Source organism: Zootoca vivipara, chromosome 10 (assembly GCF_965207765.1).
Source record: "Zootoca vivipara chromosome 10, rZooViv2.hap1.1, whole genome shotgun sequence".
In the NCBI taxonomy this organism is placed as follows: Eukaryota; Metazoa; Chordata; class Lepidosauria; order Squamata; family Lacertidae; genus Zootoca; species Zootoca vivipara.
Window position 1 is genome coordinate 28,447,489 of NC_142593.1, and position 14,256 is coordinate 28,461,744.

A 14,256-nucleotide genomic window follows, 5' to 3' on the forward strand; every position below is an offset into this window, starting at 1 on the left:
TTTTATGGGACAGCAATCACTTCTCTGCAAGAGAAAATGAAGAGAAAAGGCTTAAGAACAAACCAATAAGATGTTGGAAGTGATGAAATGCAACTCAGATTACACTGAAGGCTGATGTGTCTACATAGAAAAAAGGAGAGAGAGGAACCTCCAGGTTTTGTAGAGTTGACTGTCCTTCTTCCTGACCTAACCTTCTTCCTTGTCTCAGGTATGCTACTCCAGCACGGATTCAGTATTCAGGTATGAAGAAGGAGGAGCATCAACACAGTATTAGACTGCTTGGGAAGTACCATGGGGAGATTTAGGCAGCTGTGGGAAAGCGGGGACCTTTAGCCTCCACAACTGCCTCATAGACCTACTGAGAAGAGTTGCTGTGCTCATTAGGCCTGGTGCTTCTAAGCTGGCTGTGTTTCTTGTAACAGTGTTAATTTCACTTACTCCATGTGATTTATTCCTGACACCCTCTTCTTGTCTGACATTGAGCTTTAAAGGGCTTTCTCTTTCTTTTTCTTTGCACCAGAGTTTTCCCTGCAAAAACCCAATGCTGAATTGGAGCATGCAATGTGCAGAAAACCTGAATTGCTGCTTGTTGCACTTGTTATAAAATCATATTGGGGTGGGTGGGTTGCAGGACACCATTACTAATGAACAGAGAGGGGTGACTGAATCAGACAGCTGCAGTTACCCAGAATCCCTCGCAACACCACCTTCTTCGCCTCTGCTCCACTCCAGAGACCCCTCCCTCTCGGATGCAACCCTGCCCTAAGGATCAGCATATGCAAACATCTCCCAACTATGCCACAAACTCACACATTTCCCCTCTCCACCTCCCCTCCGCCCAGAACAAAACAATGTTTCCAGAAGGAGGAGGAGAGAAAGCCGCCCAAATCCAAAGTGACACTTTTCTACTCAAGTTAATAATACAGCCTATTATATGTTCTCTTACCATGAACCCTGCCTTTATTATATGTCCTCTTATTATGAAATCTATCCGCTGCCTCTGTATTAGAATTGCTGTCTTATTCATGACGTATGCTAGGATCTCTCTGTATTAGAATTGCTGTTTATGTCTCAGAACCTTTATATCAGGACTACTACCTTTTGCATAGAATTCTCTGTATTAGATATGTCTCCTGTAAAAGGAAATGCTGCATAACCTGTGCATGACCCCAGCCCACCTGAACCTTGCCCCATCGCCATCCTGATTCAAAAGACACACATGGACAAAGATGGATTAACTGGGACAGTTTATTCAAACCTCCAGAAGTGTCACCTTTTACATAATCCCAGGGATCATCCTTGCATGACCTGGGGGAAAACACCTGCCGGATGGACCCCAATCGCTAGGAACGGCCCCACCTCAACTCCCATCTAGACTGATCAAACAAAGGGAAACCCATCAACAACGGGAGGAGAGCGATTGACATCTCACCATATGAAGAAATAGTCGTCTCTGCACCCAGTTAATCCCATCACCACCCATCCTCCTTGTCCTTCCCCTCCCTCCCAGTAAAGGGATTTTCAGTAGGGTATAAGAGGGAGGTTCACCATTTCCCGGGGTCCTTCCTACATTCTTTGAGGCAGGGTCCCTACAGCTGTAGTTCTTTCTTTTCTGTAATAAAAGGATCAGTTTGTTTTTCCTGACAGCATCGTGTGGTCTGTCATTTTCCCAGCGGAGCTGAACTTAGTGCAAATTTTGGAGCTTCCGACCCGCGTCTGTCCTTCTTAAAAGGCAACACATTTTGGGGTACATTTTTCAGAACACACTACAGCTTTAAATAGCCAGTTATTGCAGGGAAAGCGTCACGGCAAAAAGAAAAGCAGCGGTCCTGTGCCTGGGAAGCGTGGGGCACAAAGGTAAGTGTGCATATGCTCTAAACTAGAGCAGATTTTCCCTAGGAAGAGAGTCAGCCAAAGGCAAACCCACTCAGGCCTTGGTTTCCTTAGCAAGGGACAAGCAGAAGTGTGCATGAGGTTTCCCACCTTGCAGTCGTGCTTCAGGGTTCAACAGTTCAAGTCAGGACAGGACGTCTCAACCCCGGACTTTCGTCGTTAACTCTACTGCAGCGCAAACAACTCCCATCATCCCTAACTAACAGGATCAGTGGTCAGGGATGATGGGAATTGTAGTCCCAAAACAGCTGCAGGGCAGAGTTCTATCCCCCACCCCCGAAAACCATTCCAACCCACTCGTTTATAGAGAATGGTTAGGACTAGATCCGAGAGTTCAACTAACAAGTTGTGACTCCTACACGGACTTTTGCCACGCGCGGTCCGGAGGCTCCCTGCCCTCCTTCCCTGCCTGGAAACGGGGAGGATCCTGCCTGCCTGCCGAAACGCTGGGCAATACGCAGCCACTAACCCCCCCTAAACTCCCCCCCGCCTCGCACAACGCTCCGCAGTTCATGAAGCCGGAGGCGGAGGAGAAAAAAACCCCTCCAAACCCCCGAGCGCAACAACCTCCCTCTCCGCTGTTGGAGCGAGCCGCCTTTGCGCCTGCGCACACTCCCCGCAGCTCCCTCCGTCGGGCCTTCGCGGGCTCCCTGGAAAAAGAAAAGAAAAGGGGGTGGCGCTAATTTGCGGACGTGGCGCCGGCGCCGCTCTGCTGCCTCGGCCGGGGCCTGGCCTGTCAGCGCGGAAATAAGGTGCAGCGGCTCCTCGGAGGCGGCCATTGCCGAGACCGGGTCGGGAGGGACAGGTGCCGCCGCCAGGGTGAGGGGCGGCGATAAGTCTGTCACCGTCTGGCCGGCGGAGGAGGCTCTTTCGCGGGCTGCCTCCCTCCACAAAGAGGAGCCCCCTTCCTGAGGGAGGCAGGTAGGGTGGAAGGCGGGCCGCTGCGGGGCCCAGAGCTGCCGTCTCAGGAAAGGGGCCCGCTCTGTCGGCTTCTCTTTTTGCCTCCTGCCCCCTTGGACGGTTAGGAGAGTTTGCTGCTCCCGAGAGAGTGGGGTGGGGGTGGGGTGGGGTCGGCGGAAGCCCAGCTGGGCCGATGAAAGAGCCGCCGGTGGGGGTGGGCAGCGCAGTTAGGGCCCCTCGGATGCTGCTTTACGGTTGACCGCCGGGGGCCGCACTAGACGGGCCACCCTGGCCTGGCCCAGCAGACTCCTCTGATGCCCTTCATCATGTGATGCTCTGGTCGGGGTGGGTGGGGGCTCCTTGGGAAACTTCGCTTCGCTCACTTCTGTGGGGGAAGGCGCTTTTGATGACAACACGTGTTATTATTTCACTTCGGAATGGGAGGCGAACTAGGCCTTCTGGGTTTTAAGGGTCCTCCTGTTTATCTTGCCAAGGCGTGGTCAAAAGTCCTGCCCTCCTGAGTGCTCCGCTTTTAGGTTTTGTCAGCTTCCCTTTCTGGGCTCAGCTGCCTGGGTGTTTAGGATGTGTAGTTTCCGGACCATCACTCAGCAGGTGCCTCTTTCCCTCCAACGTGACTTTACTGCCATAGTTACTGTTAAAAAGACGCAGAAGGCTGTCAGAGGCAAACTTGGCTGCCATAGGTATTCTTCGCTTTATTGGTGGGAAATGTCTGCGACCGAGATGGACCTGGAACCCAGTTCTTACAGGTCCAAACCCCACTCCTCTGCCCAATAGGCAATCTTGATGTAGGGATCCCTATAAAGATAATGTCCAGATAATGTTGATGGGGGTTGGTTAGGAGCTGGGAAAGTGTGTTTCTGCGGTGGGCAGGTGGTTCTTGTATACACTGTAAATCAGAAACAGGATCACCTCCTACTGAAATACTTTGCTCCTCATATAGATTACTAGATAGTTTTCTAACTTCCAAATATGCAGGTTCAGCGATAGTCTTCATTCTCTGTTCTTCCCTCTCCATCCCTGCAAGCACTGTTGTCTCTCTAGTGTCCATTTCTATTTGTTTTGTTTTCAATTATTAACCTGGAGAATCTGTGCATGCCAAATGGTTTGGTGGGTGTTTTTTTAGTAATATGTGTGGGTTGGTAGCAGGGAGGTGGATTTTTTGTCCTATTGCTCATAGGTGTTCTGTATAAATTAGTACTTAAGCTGGGATGCTCTGTTTGACTAGTTGTCCTATTTTTCTTTTTCTTATGTTAGATTCCTTTTGACAGAATGACAGCAAAAAAACAGAATTTCAGTTTCCAGCTCCCTGCTGTAGTGCAGCCTACAGTGGATAATCATTTGTATACATTTGGGAATGGTATCAGTTCCGACAGTGATGTGCTAGAAGATGATACAGAGCTGTATGAACTGCGACCCAGGGGAAGGGAGAAAGTCCGAAGAAGTACATCAAGAGAAAGGATTGATGATATTGTATTTATAACCAAGGACATAAAGGAAGGAGACACACTAAATGCAATAGCTCTCCAGTATTGTTGTTCAGTAAGTCTGTATGCAACTTTTTCCAGTGGAATTTTGTGACATGTGAATGCAGAAAGCTTTTAAATTCTTATACAAAAATATTAACTTATTTGCAATAGAAAAAACTTGAAGGATTGTTTGACACAACCCCAGATGCATTGTACAGCTTGATTTGATAGATTTGTGCCACACTGAAGTGTGCTGTGAAGCAACTACAAGAGTCTTGCATAGGTTTTGGAATTGTATTTAACTTTTACTCAGAGTAGACCCATTAAAATGAATGGCCATTACTAACTTAGGTCTATTAATTTTAAACTAAGACTTAGTGGAATGTAACCCTTGATGGTGTTTGCCTCACTGAATAGGAATATATTATGGTGCTGCCACAGAAGGTTCCAGAACTTGTTGGTGATAGCAGGTTGAAAGTTTCTGCTCTTATGTGCAGTGACGTGATAACTTGGTATCAGTATACCCATGCGTGGATGTGCATGCATATTCAAATGAATCATCATTTGGATCTACGACAACCAAATGGTTGCAGACCTAAATAAACTGGTATGTGTGTCAGCACACAATAATTATGTTTCCAAAATGATTTTTGGATAATGTTTAGTTCTCATGAACTAGTCCACTAGACCCAAATTACATGTTAGAAGAGCCCCTGAGATTACAACTATATTCATTCCTTTAAGTGTAAAAACATATCTTCTGGTGGGGATAATGGGGAAGGAAAAGCAGCAAGTCCTGCTGTTTTAAATGGGGGTAAGACAAGCAGTGGGTAGGAGCAGGGAAAGGTTTGAACACAGGTCCTTGCTTTGTCTAAACTCTGTTATCCCCAGAAAAGGCTTGGAGGTAATTCCCTTTGACCTTGCTGCCTGGTACAGTAAATGGATTTAGGATTGCAGCCTTAAAGACTATTGGGCTGCAGCTATTTACAGTGCATAATTTGGAACTTGTTAGTTAAGATATTGCACTAACACAAATTAGTGGTGCTAATTAGGGAGGTGGGTGGCACTGTGGGTTAAACCACAGAGCCTAGGCTTGCTGATCAGAAGGTCAGCGGTTCAGATCCCCGCGACGGGGTGAGCTCCTGTTGCTCGGTCGCAGCTCCTGCCAACCTAGCAGTTCAAAAGCATGTCAAAGTGCAAGTAGATAAATAGGTACCACTCCAACCGGGAAGGTAAATGGCGCTTCCGTGTGCTGCTCTGATTCGCCAGAAGCGCTTTGTCATGCTGGCCACATGATCTGGAAGCTGTCCGCCGGCTCCCTCGGCCAATAACGCAAGATGAGTGCCGCAACCCCAGAGTCGGTCACGACTGGACCTAATGGTCAGGGGTCCCCTTTACCCTTACATTTCTGAAAACCTCTCCCCTTTCTTATAATAGGGTAAGTTGCAAGAAGGGCAACACAATTGCCTGTTTCGGAGAAATGTGGTCCCATAGCTTTAATCAAGTGACTAACATTATAGTAGCTGAAATTTATATAGTATCCCATCAGCTGCTACTTTTATGTTCCTAAGAAGTTCTGAACAACCCCTTATACCATATGGAAAACTATTTGTTTTTTAATTGAAAGGCATTTTCAAAAGACTGTTTGTAATATGTCATGGCAGATGGGGAGTACATGTTTAAAGAAAAGGAACTTGAATGCAGCTAACTTAGGTTTTCCAGATCCCAGCATCTTGCCAGTTGTTGGGAGTCAAAGTGAGTGGTATGGGTGGTAATTGGTTTAGATCAGGCATCCCCAAACTTCGGCCCTCCAGGTGTTTTGGACTGCAATTCCCATCTTCCCCGACCATTGGTCCTGTTAGCTAGGGATCATGGGAGTTGTAGGCCAAAACATCTGGAGGGCCGCAGTTTGGGGATGCCTGGTTTAGATGCATAGAATAGTAGAAACAGTGCTTTACAGCTAGTTATTTAATCAGTTTCATAGAACAAAAATGCTGGTTATAAAAAAATGGATTCTGAAGATAATAACTAAGAGAACTAAATTAATTTTTTCTTAGGCCACAACAGCTGTAACAGGCTTTGGGTAAAGTGCTTACTAGGTGCACATGTGACACAAGGATCACCTTTAGGAACTTTTACTTTATATGTGTGGTGTTAACGGGTCAAAACAAGTGCATTTAAATAAGACTGGGTGTATGTGGAACACCTGTGACTTTCACAATATCTGGTTTTGCCTTTGAAATATTGCCTTTGAAATATTGAAATATTGAAATATTTGCCTTTGAAATATTGGATTACATGTTATGACTGCACATATAGAAAATGAATAGTCCTCCCTATCAGGAGTTTCTTGAAGCACTGACTCACTCCATGACTTTCCCTGCCCTTCAAAAAGGAGAAAGAACCCCAGAATAGCTCTGCCTGGAGAAAGGAGTCATGGTTGGCCCTAGGTAACCCCAACTCCTGCTGCTATCTAGGCTATCATTTTCTTTTTCAGTTGAGTAGTTGATGCTTTCATAACAAATTTCCTCTGCTTCTTTCCTGATTAAACAGTTTAAGCAGAAGAACCATAACAAACAATACAACAATATAGTTGGAGGTAAGAAGCCCATTCTAAGTCATTTGATTCACAGGGGCTCGTCTTACCATCCTGGGGAGATAGGAAAGGCAAGGTGAGCCAGTGCTTCCAGCCCCACTCTTTTTTCTTTTTCTTTGACCTGTTGAGATTAGATCCTTTAGACTCCCATAGCCTTTTCCTACCCACAATCATAACTGGCTGTTTCAATTGCAATAATATGTAGCCAGGCTTTTTATGCCAATTTATTTTTAAAAAGTTCAACAGTTAGGACTTGGAAAATGAATGCTGGTCACTCAAGAGTAGCCTTTTCAAAAATGCTAATTCTTTCCTTTGTTAACTATTGTGTTTCAGGTAGCAGATATCAAAAGGGTGAACAATCTTATTACAGATCAGGACTTCTTTGCACTGCGAACTATTAAAATTCCAGTGAAGAAGTTCAGTGTATTGACTGAGACACACAGCTTTCCAAAAAGCAGGCAAGCTTCAAGATCTGCTTCTACTTTGTACTCTACAGAATCCCCAGATGCATCACAAGCTGCCGAGCCATTCTCCACAGAGACTGTTGGTAACTTTTTGAAAGAAGTAGACCGTGATATAGAACAAATAGTGAAGTGTAATGCTACAAAGAGAGAGAATCTTCATGAAGTTGTTTCTGCCTTATCAACCCAACAGTTAAACTTTGAACCGGACGGTAAATCCATCAAGCGGAAAGATCCTCATTATGGAGCAGATTGGGGAATAAGATGGTCAACAGCAGTAGTGATAATGGTAGTGGTGGTAATAATAACTCCTGTTTTTTATCTTTTATACTATGAGGTTTTAGCTAAAGTGGATGTCAGCCACCATTCTACAGCAGAATATACTTCAGTTACAGCACCATCTCAGCCCAAACCACTAGAAAATGGAATAAATCACCCTATTTCATGATAACTGAAATGTTTGTTTAGCATGCTAAAGTCTTGGGCAATCGTTCAATGTGTTCTGCAAAGAAAAAAGAACAACAGGTCCTGTGTGGAGTTGGAAATTAGCTATCTTTGTGGCGGCATTTAATAAAAACTCTTGCAGAGGGTATGGAAGATGTCACCTTTCAATGGAAAAGTTGTTGCCAAGTTCAGTGTGAGATTGTTGATTGAATACCAATTGTCTGGATCTGCCAAAATATGTGGATCTAAGCTGGCAAACTCCCACTAAGTGAAAGGAGCTTCAGTGCAGCCAGCAAACAATGAAATGGTTTTCTTTAGTCTGGAAGTAAGTTAGCTTCCTGTATTATAAAAGATAAACCATTCTCTTCTAGCATGGAATATAATAGAAATCATGAAGGTAGGGGTTTAAAACAATTTTAGCTTATCAGATATGCAGAACAAGTACAATGCTCTGTTGTTGATCTAACATACACTACATGGACTATGATATTTACAGTACTTTTTCATGAGAAAAGACCAATGAGCCATGAGACTAAACTGCACTTGGCATGCAAACATCTGTAACAGTGTATTGATACTGTTACTACTTTTAATAACAGTTTTGGGAGGGCAAAAGGTGTTGAGCAAGGAAGGATATTCTTAAACCATTCCCTACTTGTAGTCTTTCTGCTCCCAAGCGACCCCCCTAAGTGCTGTTACTATTGAAGAGTTCCAAAGGTGCAAATGTATATGTAATTTGGTGCAGACAAATGGCAATGTCTTCTCCCCTACCCTTTAAATGAAAAGGCATTGGAGCCCCAGTGGACACTTTTTGCAGGGAACAGTTACCTGGCGTGAAAAAAAAAGGTTTTAAGCCTTGCACTAGCTCTGGGACTCTTTCCCCCTCACCTGCAAGGTGGCTCCAGGATTTTGACTATATGTGATGTTTGCATATATGCCTAACCCTTGGAAGTGAACCCCTGTGTAAGATGAGGGATTACTCATACAAACATGTGACTCACATGTCAAACTGATTTTTATTGCATTAAACAGGGCTGTATCCAGTGTTAATAATACTCCAAGTAGACCCTTTGAAATTGATGGAAATTGCATTACATTAATTAAAGTGGATTTGCTCTGAGTAGAACTTCGTTGAATAAAACGGTTAATGCATTTGACTACATAGAGTCAGCTAACTGCCCCCTAAATTGTTTTCCTCTAGCAAAAAGGAAATATTTTTTTAAAAAAACTTTATTGAATTAAAAAAAACATCACCCACAGCTGCACAACAATAAAAAATATACAATCATAACTTTGGTGTTACGGCAAAAATGTAATCTTTATGTTCTTATGCAAAAGCGTACTAAACCATTAAACCACTATGCCTTCTCATGTCATATTAACCTGCAAACTTGGAGTTTTGCTAATAATTAATAATCCTAAAAGGCAGAGAAGCAAGCTAACACAAGTTGTTGCGAAAAATAGAAGCCAAGTTTTTTCTTAAGCAGTTCTTGGTTATTCTGAAGAAATATATTCTAGTATTCTAGTTTAAAAGTTCCACAGAGAACTCATGCAGTAGAAAAAAATGGCCAAGTATTTTAAAAAAACCTGCTAGTTGGGACTACAGTAATTGAAAATTAGTGAAACACACATTCCCATAATCCTAATTTAATATGCCCCTTATTTATACATAAATGTTTTCCCCCTTTTTTTAACAGTAAGAAGTATGCTGCTAGCCTGTGCAATGCATAAGCTTGCTTCTGCATGCTTTTAGATGTGTCTTCTAGAACAGGATTTCAGCTGCAATCTGAAGCTCCCCACCTTTTCCTGTCAGGAAGCACCACAGAATTCATTAGGACTTACTTCTGAGTAGACATGGTTCAGATTGTCGTGTTAGTGTATTTACATGACATGATGCTAAAGTGTACATCATGTATATGGTGTAGAACTTTGTAGTCTCAGTCTCCAACTCCAGTCTGAACACAAGGCCAGTCCACTTGTGCATGGACATATGCAGCAGGAATTCCAACAGGCAGGACCAATATATAAAGAAAGTATTGGTCCTGCTGGTTGGTATTCCTGCTGCATATGTCCATGCACGAGTGGACTGGCCTTCTGCTCAGGCTAGAATACAAGTTTAAACTGCCATAATAGAATGCCGACAGACATCTTCACATCTAGTCACTATAACTTACGGCTCACTATTAAATTCTCAAAAGCAAGTTACTGCTTTATATACACTTGCTAGAGAACTTGATAATGAGCTGATTATGATTCAGGCAGTATCTAAATCTCAGAAAGTTTTTTGAGTATGAGAAAGCTTTTTGGACTGATGTTAAGGAGAGCTGGGCAATATCTGGTTTTCAACATCACAATATATCACCCGCTAAACATTGTGATATAGCGATATATCACAATGTCTAAAATGAGGATGGAGCTGTGCAGAGGTATTGGCTGGCTTCACGGTTTTCCCCACATAATTTTTGCATAGCACACACATATATATCATGATTCACAATATATTACCAGGTCAAAAACTATGAAACAGATATCATGATATTGACTTCCAGCTGGTTTTGGATGATATATCAATATATCACCCAGCCCTAATGTTAACTATTAATTCCTTTTGAATTTTTAGGTTGTATACATATATTAAGACAGGCCATAAGAAAACTCACTATTTGGAGTTAATTATGTTGGCTTCATGTATAATTGCTTTCATGGAATTAAGTTTTAGTGCTGTGCCCTTGGCTTTTCTGGATGGCCACTCCATCCTTGGAGAAACCTTGGAACAGGGTTTCTGTGTGTTCTGGAAACTGGTAGTGATCAGCATCCTATATATATAGATCCTTCTGAAAAATATCTGTCTTGAGTTTAGTTGCAGGGAAATGTTTGTTGCATCAAGTGAATTTGTGTGCTTTTTGATGTTGGACAAGGAAATTTTTATGTTGGCTGCAGGGAAATTAAGAGCCAAATCTGTGGTTCAACTCTGAATGTCTTTCCCCCTCTTTGTTATGGTTTATAGCCAAACAAGTAAAGGTGTTGCTTGACAATATATAGTTGTAAAATATTCACATGTGTGAAATGATGGCAGCAGAAATCTATATTATATAGACTCTTTGTTTTTCAATAAAAGCAACTTATTTTTACAACTTATTTTTAAAGTTTGGTTGTAATGTGATAGCCCTTTTTTAAAAACTGTGCTATGGAGTCCCCAAAACAGAGTATGTTATCTGTAGAGAAGATACAAGGTTTAAAATTTGAACAAAATCTCTGAGGCATAGGCACGTTCATCAGTTACAGGGAAAGCATCATTGGCCCAGCTCACATGCCATGCTAAAACATTCTCTTAGTGTTATGCTCAAGTGGGGATCATAGTTTGTTTCACACCAAACAAACCACAATTGGTAAGCCAAGAACAAATTGTAGTTTGTTTGAAGTGAAACGAACCACTATCCTTGCTTTGGGTGTAAGGCCAAGGATCAGAGTTTGTTTTTTGGAGCAGCCAAGATTGATGTGTTCACAGTCAACCATTAATTGTAGATTGTGATGATGTGTGAATGATTCCAAAGTCCTATGGGATTCTAAATGCTTAAAAATTTATTATAGCAGAAGCTTTTGTGGACTACATAGTTAATGTTATCAGATTCATGAAGCATTATTCTGAATTACTAGTATTCATCCCTGGATGTGGTTGCTGTTTTATTCTGACTTGCTTATGGAACCAACACCAATGCAGTTGGTTTCTGCATGTGTTATTCCACTTTTTCTTTTAATGAATTTATAAGAACGGGGTGCTTAGCCATCTGGTTTTGTATTTTAAAGCTCCCTTACCATCCTTAATCATGCATGGAAATGTCTGAGATGTACTTCATGAAATTCATCAGTTCCCCATGGGAAAGCTGTGAATTTCATTGTCTTTAAAAGAAACTGAGAAAAAAGTATCACTATCACTATGCAGCCCAGCACTGTATATGCATGCGGGGGGGGGGGGAGCATTTACCCCTTGGATGCGTGGCTGGGTTCAGACTGTTTTGAATGTGGTTTTGGGTGTAGCATCTCTTGAGTTTATCATCCTCCTGGATTAGAATGGGGAAACTGTGGAATGTTGCTTTCAATAGGGTACTTATTGGAATACGGTCATCCCCATTCATATTCTGCTGCAAGTAGTCACACAAATACCGTTTTTTCTATATGACTGGCTGGTTCTGTGGATGTGGGCAGCAAAAAGAGACAAGAGCATTATAGCAGGATCCATACAACTGGATAGACTGCTTTACCTAGCGAAGAACTATATCTTAGGTGACCTAGGCAACTGTAATACAGGCCCTTAAAAAAAGACACTTCTATGTCACTAGGTTCAACTTTTTCTGACCCAGGATCCACCTTTAACCCAAGCATAAATTTAGTGGCTCATTATTATTATTATTATTATTATTTAAAAAACCCATATATTTGTATGGTGGCGGTAGTGGTACTTTTGCAACCCATCTTAGATCAGTGCTCTAAGCAATCAGTTTCACATGTGAATTCAAATGAAATGACCGGAGGGAATGCAAAACTGCAGGAAAAGAAAGTTGCAGATGTGCCACTTCTGAAAATTTTTTGGGGGTAAAGTGCTGGGTAAAGTGGAATACCAAGCACAGCCAAGTGTAGAAGAGTTCTAAACATAAAAGGGGAATTTATAGACCTAACTAGATAGATTTATTAAAATTCTGTGTCACTTTTTAGATAAAACTTGCAAGGCAGCATGCAGTATGATTTCTAAACTACCTACACTTGAACTGTCTACACATTACCAAGACTGGTTAGTGTACCGCAGCTAAATCATTTTTGTGGTGATAATTTGAACTGAGGCATCTGAAAAATTCTTGTCAAATGGTGAAAATAATAATCAGCATAGTATTATGTACCAAAAATACTACCTTGGACTTTGCTGTAGCTCAAGGATCTGTGCCTTATTTCTGCAATTTAACTATGCTAAACCTGTTTCTTCTGTGAAAAAGTGAATAGTGCAGTCATGAAATAGAAGGTCTGTTGAAATATCACAATGAGGACCTGCTTGTTTTTATTAAAGACACTGATTTATTTTCTGTGTATGGGACTTGGAGTAGCTTTAAGGGGAAAAGTATGTTAAAGCACTTCACATGTGCTGTTGGTGTATGTACCGTATTTCTCCTTTCAAAAACAATGTGGCAGAAATGAGTACTTTGTAATCATGTGTGGTGAATCTATGGTTTGGCAAGGGTAGAAAAAGAACCTAACGTTCCACAAAATGGATTATTGGATTATTATTATTTTACTGTGCATTCTAGTGGATCCTATTGACAAATCTAGCTCAATACTAAAGTTGTCCAAGCCTCATTTATTTCAGGGGGACTTCTGCCTACATACTTAGGGTTACAGTTGTAAATTTTAAGAATTCTACTAAAAAAAATATTATAATATGGTCACCAGATTTCTAAATAGAATCCATGATTGAACAGGGAAATTGGCACTTAATCTGTGTATTGTACTATGAAACCATGTGCAATGTTTTTACCCGCTGGATTGGTTATTCAAAGGAACACTGCCACAAATGTTCTTTACATAATTAAGCCGTTTATAAGTGTTTTGGAATTTATAAGATCCTTATGGCAAGAATATATTTTCTCTTTGAATTCTTAATTCCAGAAAAATGCAAATAAAGAAATATATTTTTAATCGTGTTTAGTGATAAATTGATGTACCCTATGGATATTCCACACTAATCCAAAAAGCCGCTTTAGTTACAGCAAAGGGTTTTGGCATGCCCATTTCTATGTTCTACTGTGAAAAGCAGGAACACATCAGAGGTGTCAAGAGGGTGTTCTTCTGCAACATGTTTCTTGTGCAGCAGATCTAGTCCAAATTTTATTTCATTGTTGATTTAAGGTGTTTATATATACAGTGCTGCTTTTCAGGCACACCCAATCAAGCAGTTTACATAAGATTACAACACTAAGCATTGATTTATTTATTTTAAAACTACAATGGAAAAGACAACAGCAACAACTGCTGTTTCTCCCATCCCCTCAAAACAAGATTGCTTTTTGGAGAAGTCCCTGGGGTGACATTTGGAAAAGGGAGGGGCCACTACTGGAAGCTGGATGGTAGGATATATGGAATTAATTGTGCTGCTTTAAAAAAAACCATTTTAAGCAGGGATATAAGAAGTACTATTACTATTATTATTATTATTTTATTTACTACCAGAATGTTTCTTGGAAGCACTGCAACATTGTCATTGTTGATGAACTTTTATCAGACAGCAATATATCAGTTCTAGCAATTTGAGTTTTGATTGTCCTGTAACTGACCTGGAAGTTCAGTAAGCATTTTTATATTATTATTATTCAGGTGGCCTTACCAAGTACTGTTTATCCAAAGCTCTTGTGATGATGCAAAGGGGCAACCCTTTATTAGAAAGCAAGCTAACCTGCAACTGTATTTTATCACACACTACAACACCAGA

At 41.7% G+C, this 14,256-nt stretch overlaps 1 protein-coding gene across 5 annotated transcripts; it reads left to right on the forward strand.

Moving 5' to 3' along the window:
* The first annotated feature begins 2,386 nt into the window (after positions 1 to 2,386).
* On the forward strand, positions 2,387 to 10,919 carry LYSMD3 (LysM domain containing 3). Of its 5 annotated transcripts, none has more exons than XM_035099809.3 (3): positions 2,387 to 2,645; positions 4,069 to 4,353; positions 7,210 to 7,929. In XM_035099809.3, exons 2-3 carry the CDS (start codon positions 4,084 to 4,086, stop codon positions 7,783 to 7,785), a joined length of 846 nt encoding a protein of 281 aa, XP_034955700.1. In that variant the 5' UTR covers positions 2,387 to 2,645; positions 4,069 to 4,083; the 3' UTR covers positions 7,786 to 7,929. The 5 variants fall into 5 exon arrangements, with proteins under 5 accessions (XP_034955700.1, XP_034955699.1, XP_034955701.1 ...); XM_035099808.3 differs by having other exon boundaries at positions 2,523 to 2,712; positions 7,210 to 10,919; XM_035099810.2 differs by having other exon boundaries at positions 2,543 to 3,494.
* Positions 10,920 to 14,256: the final 3,337 nt, after the last annotated feature.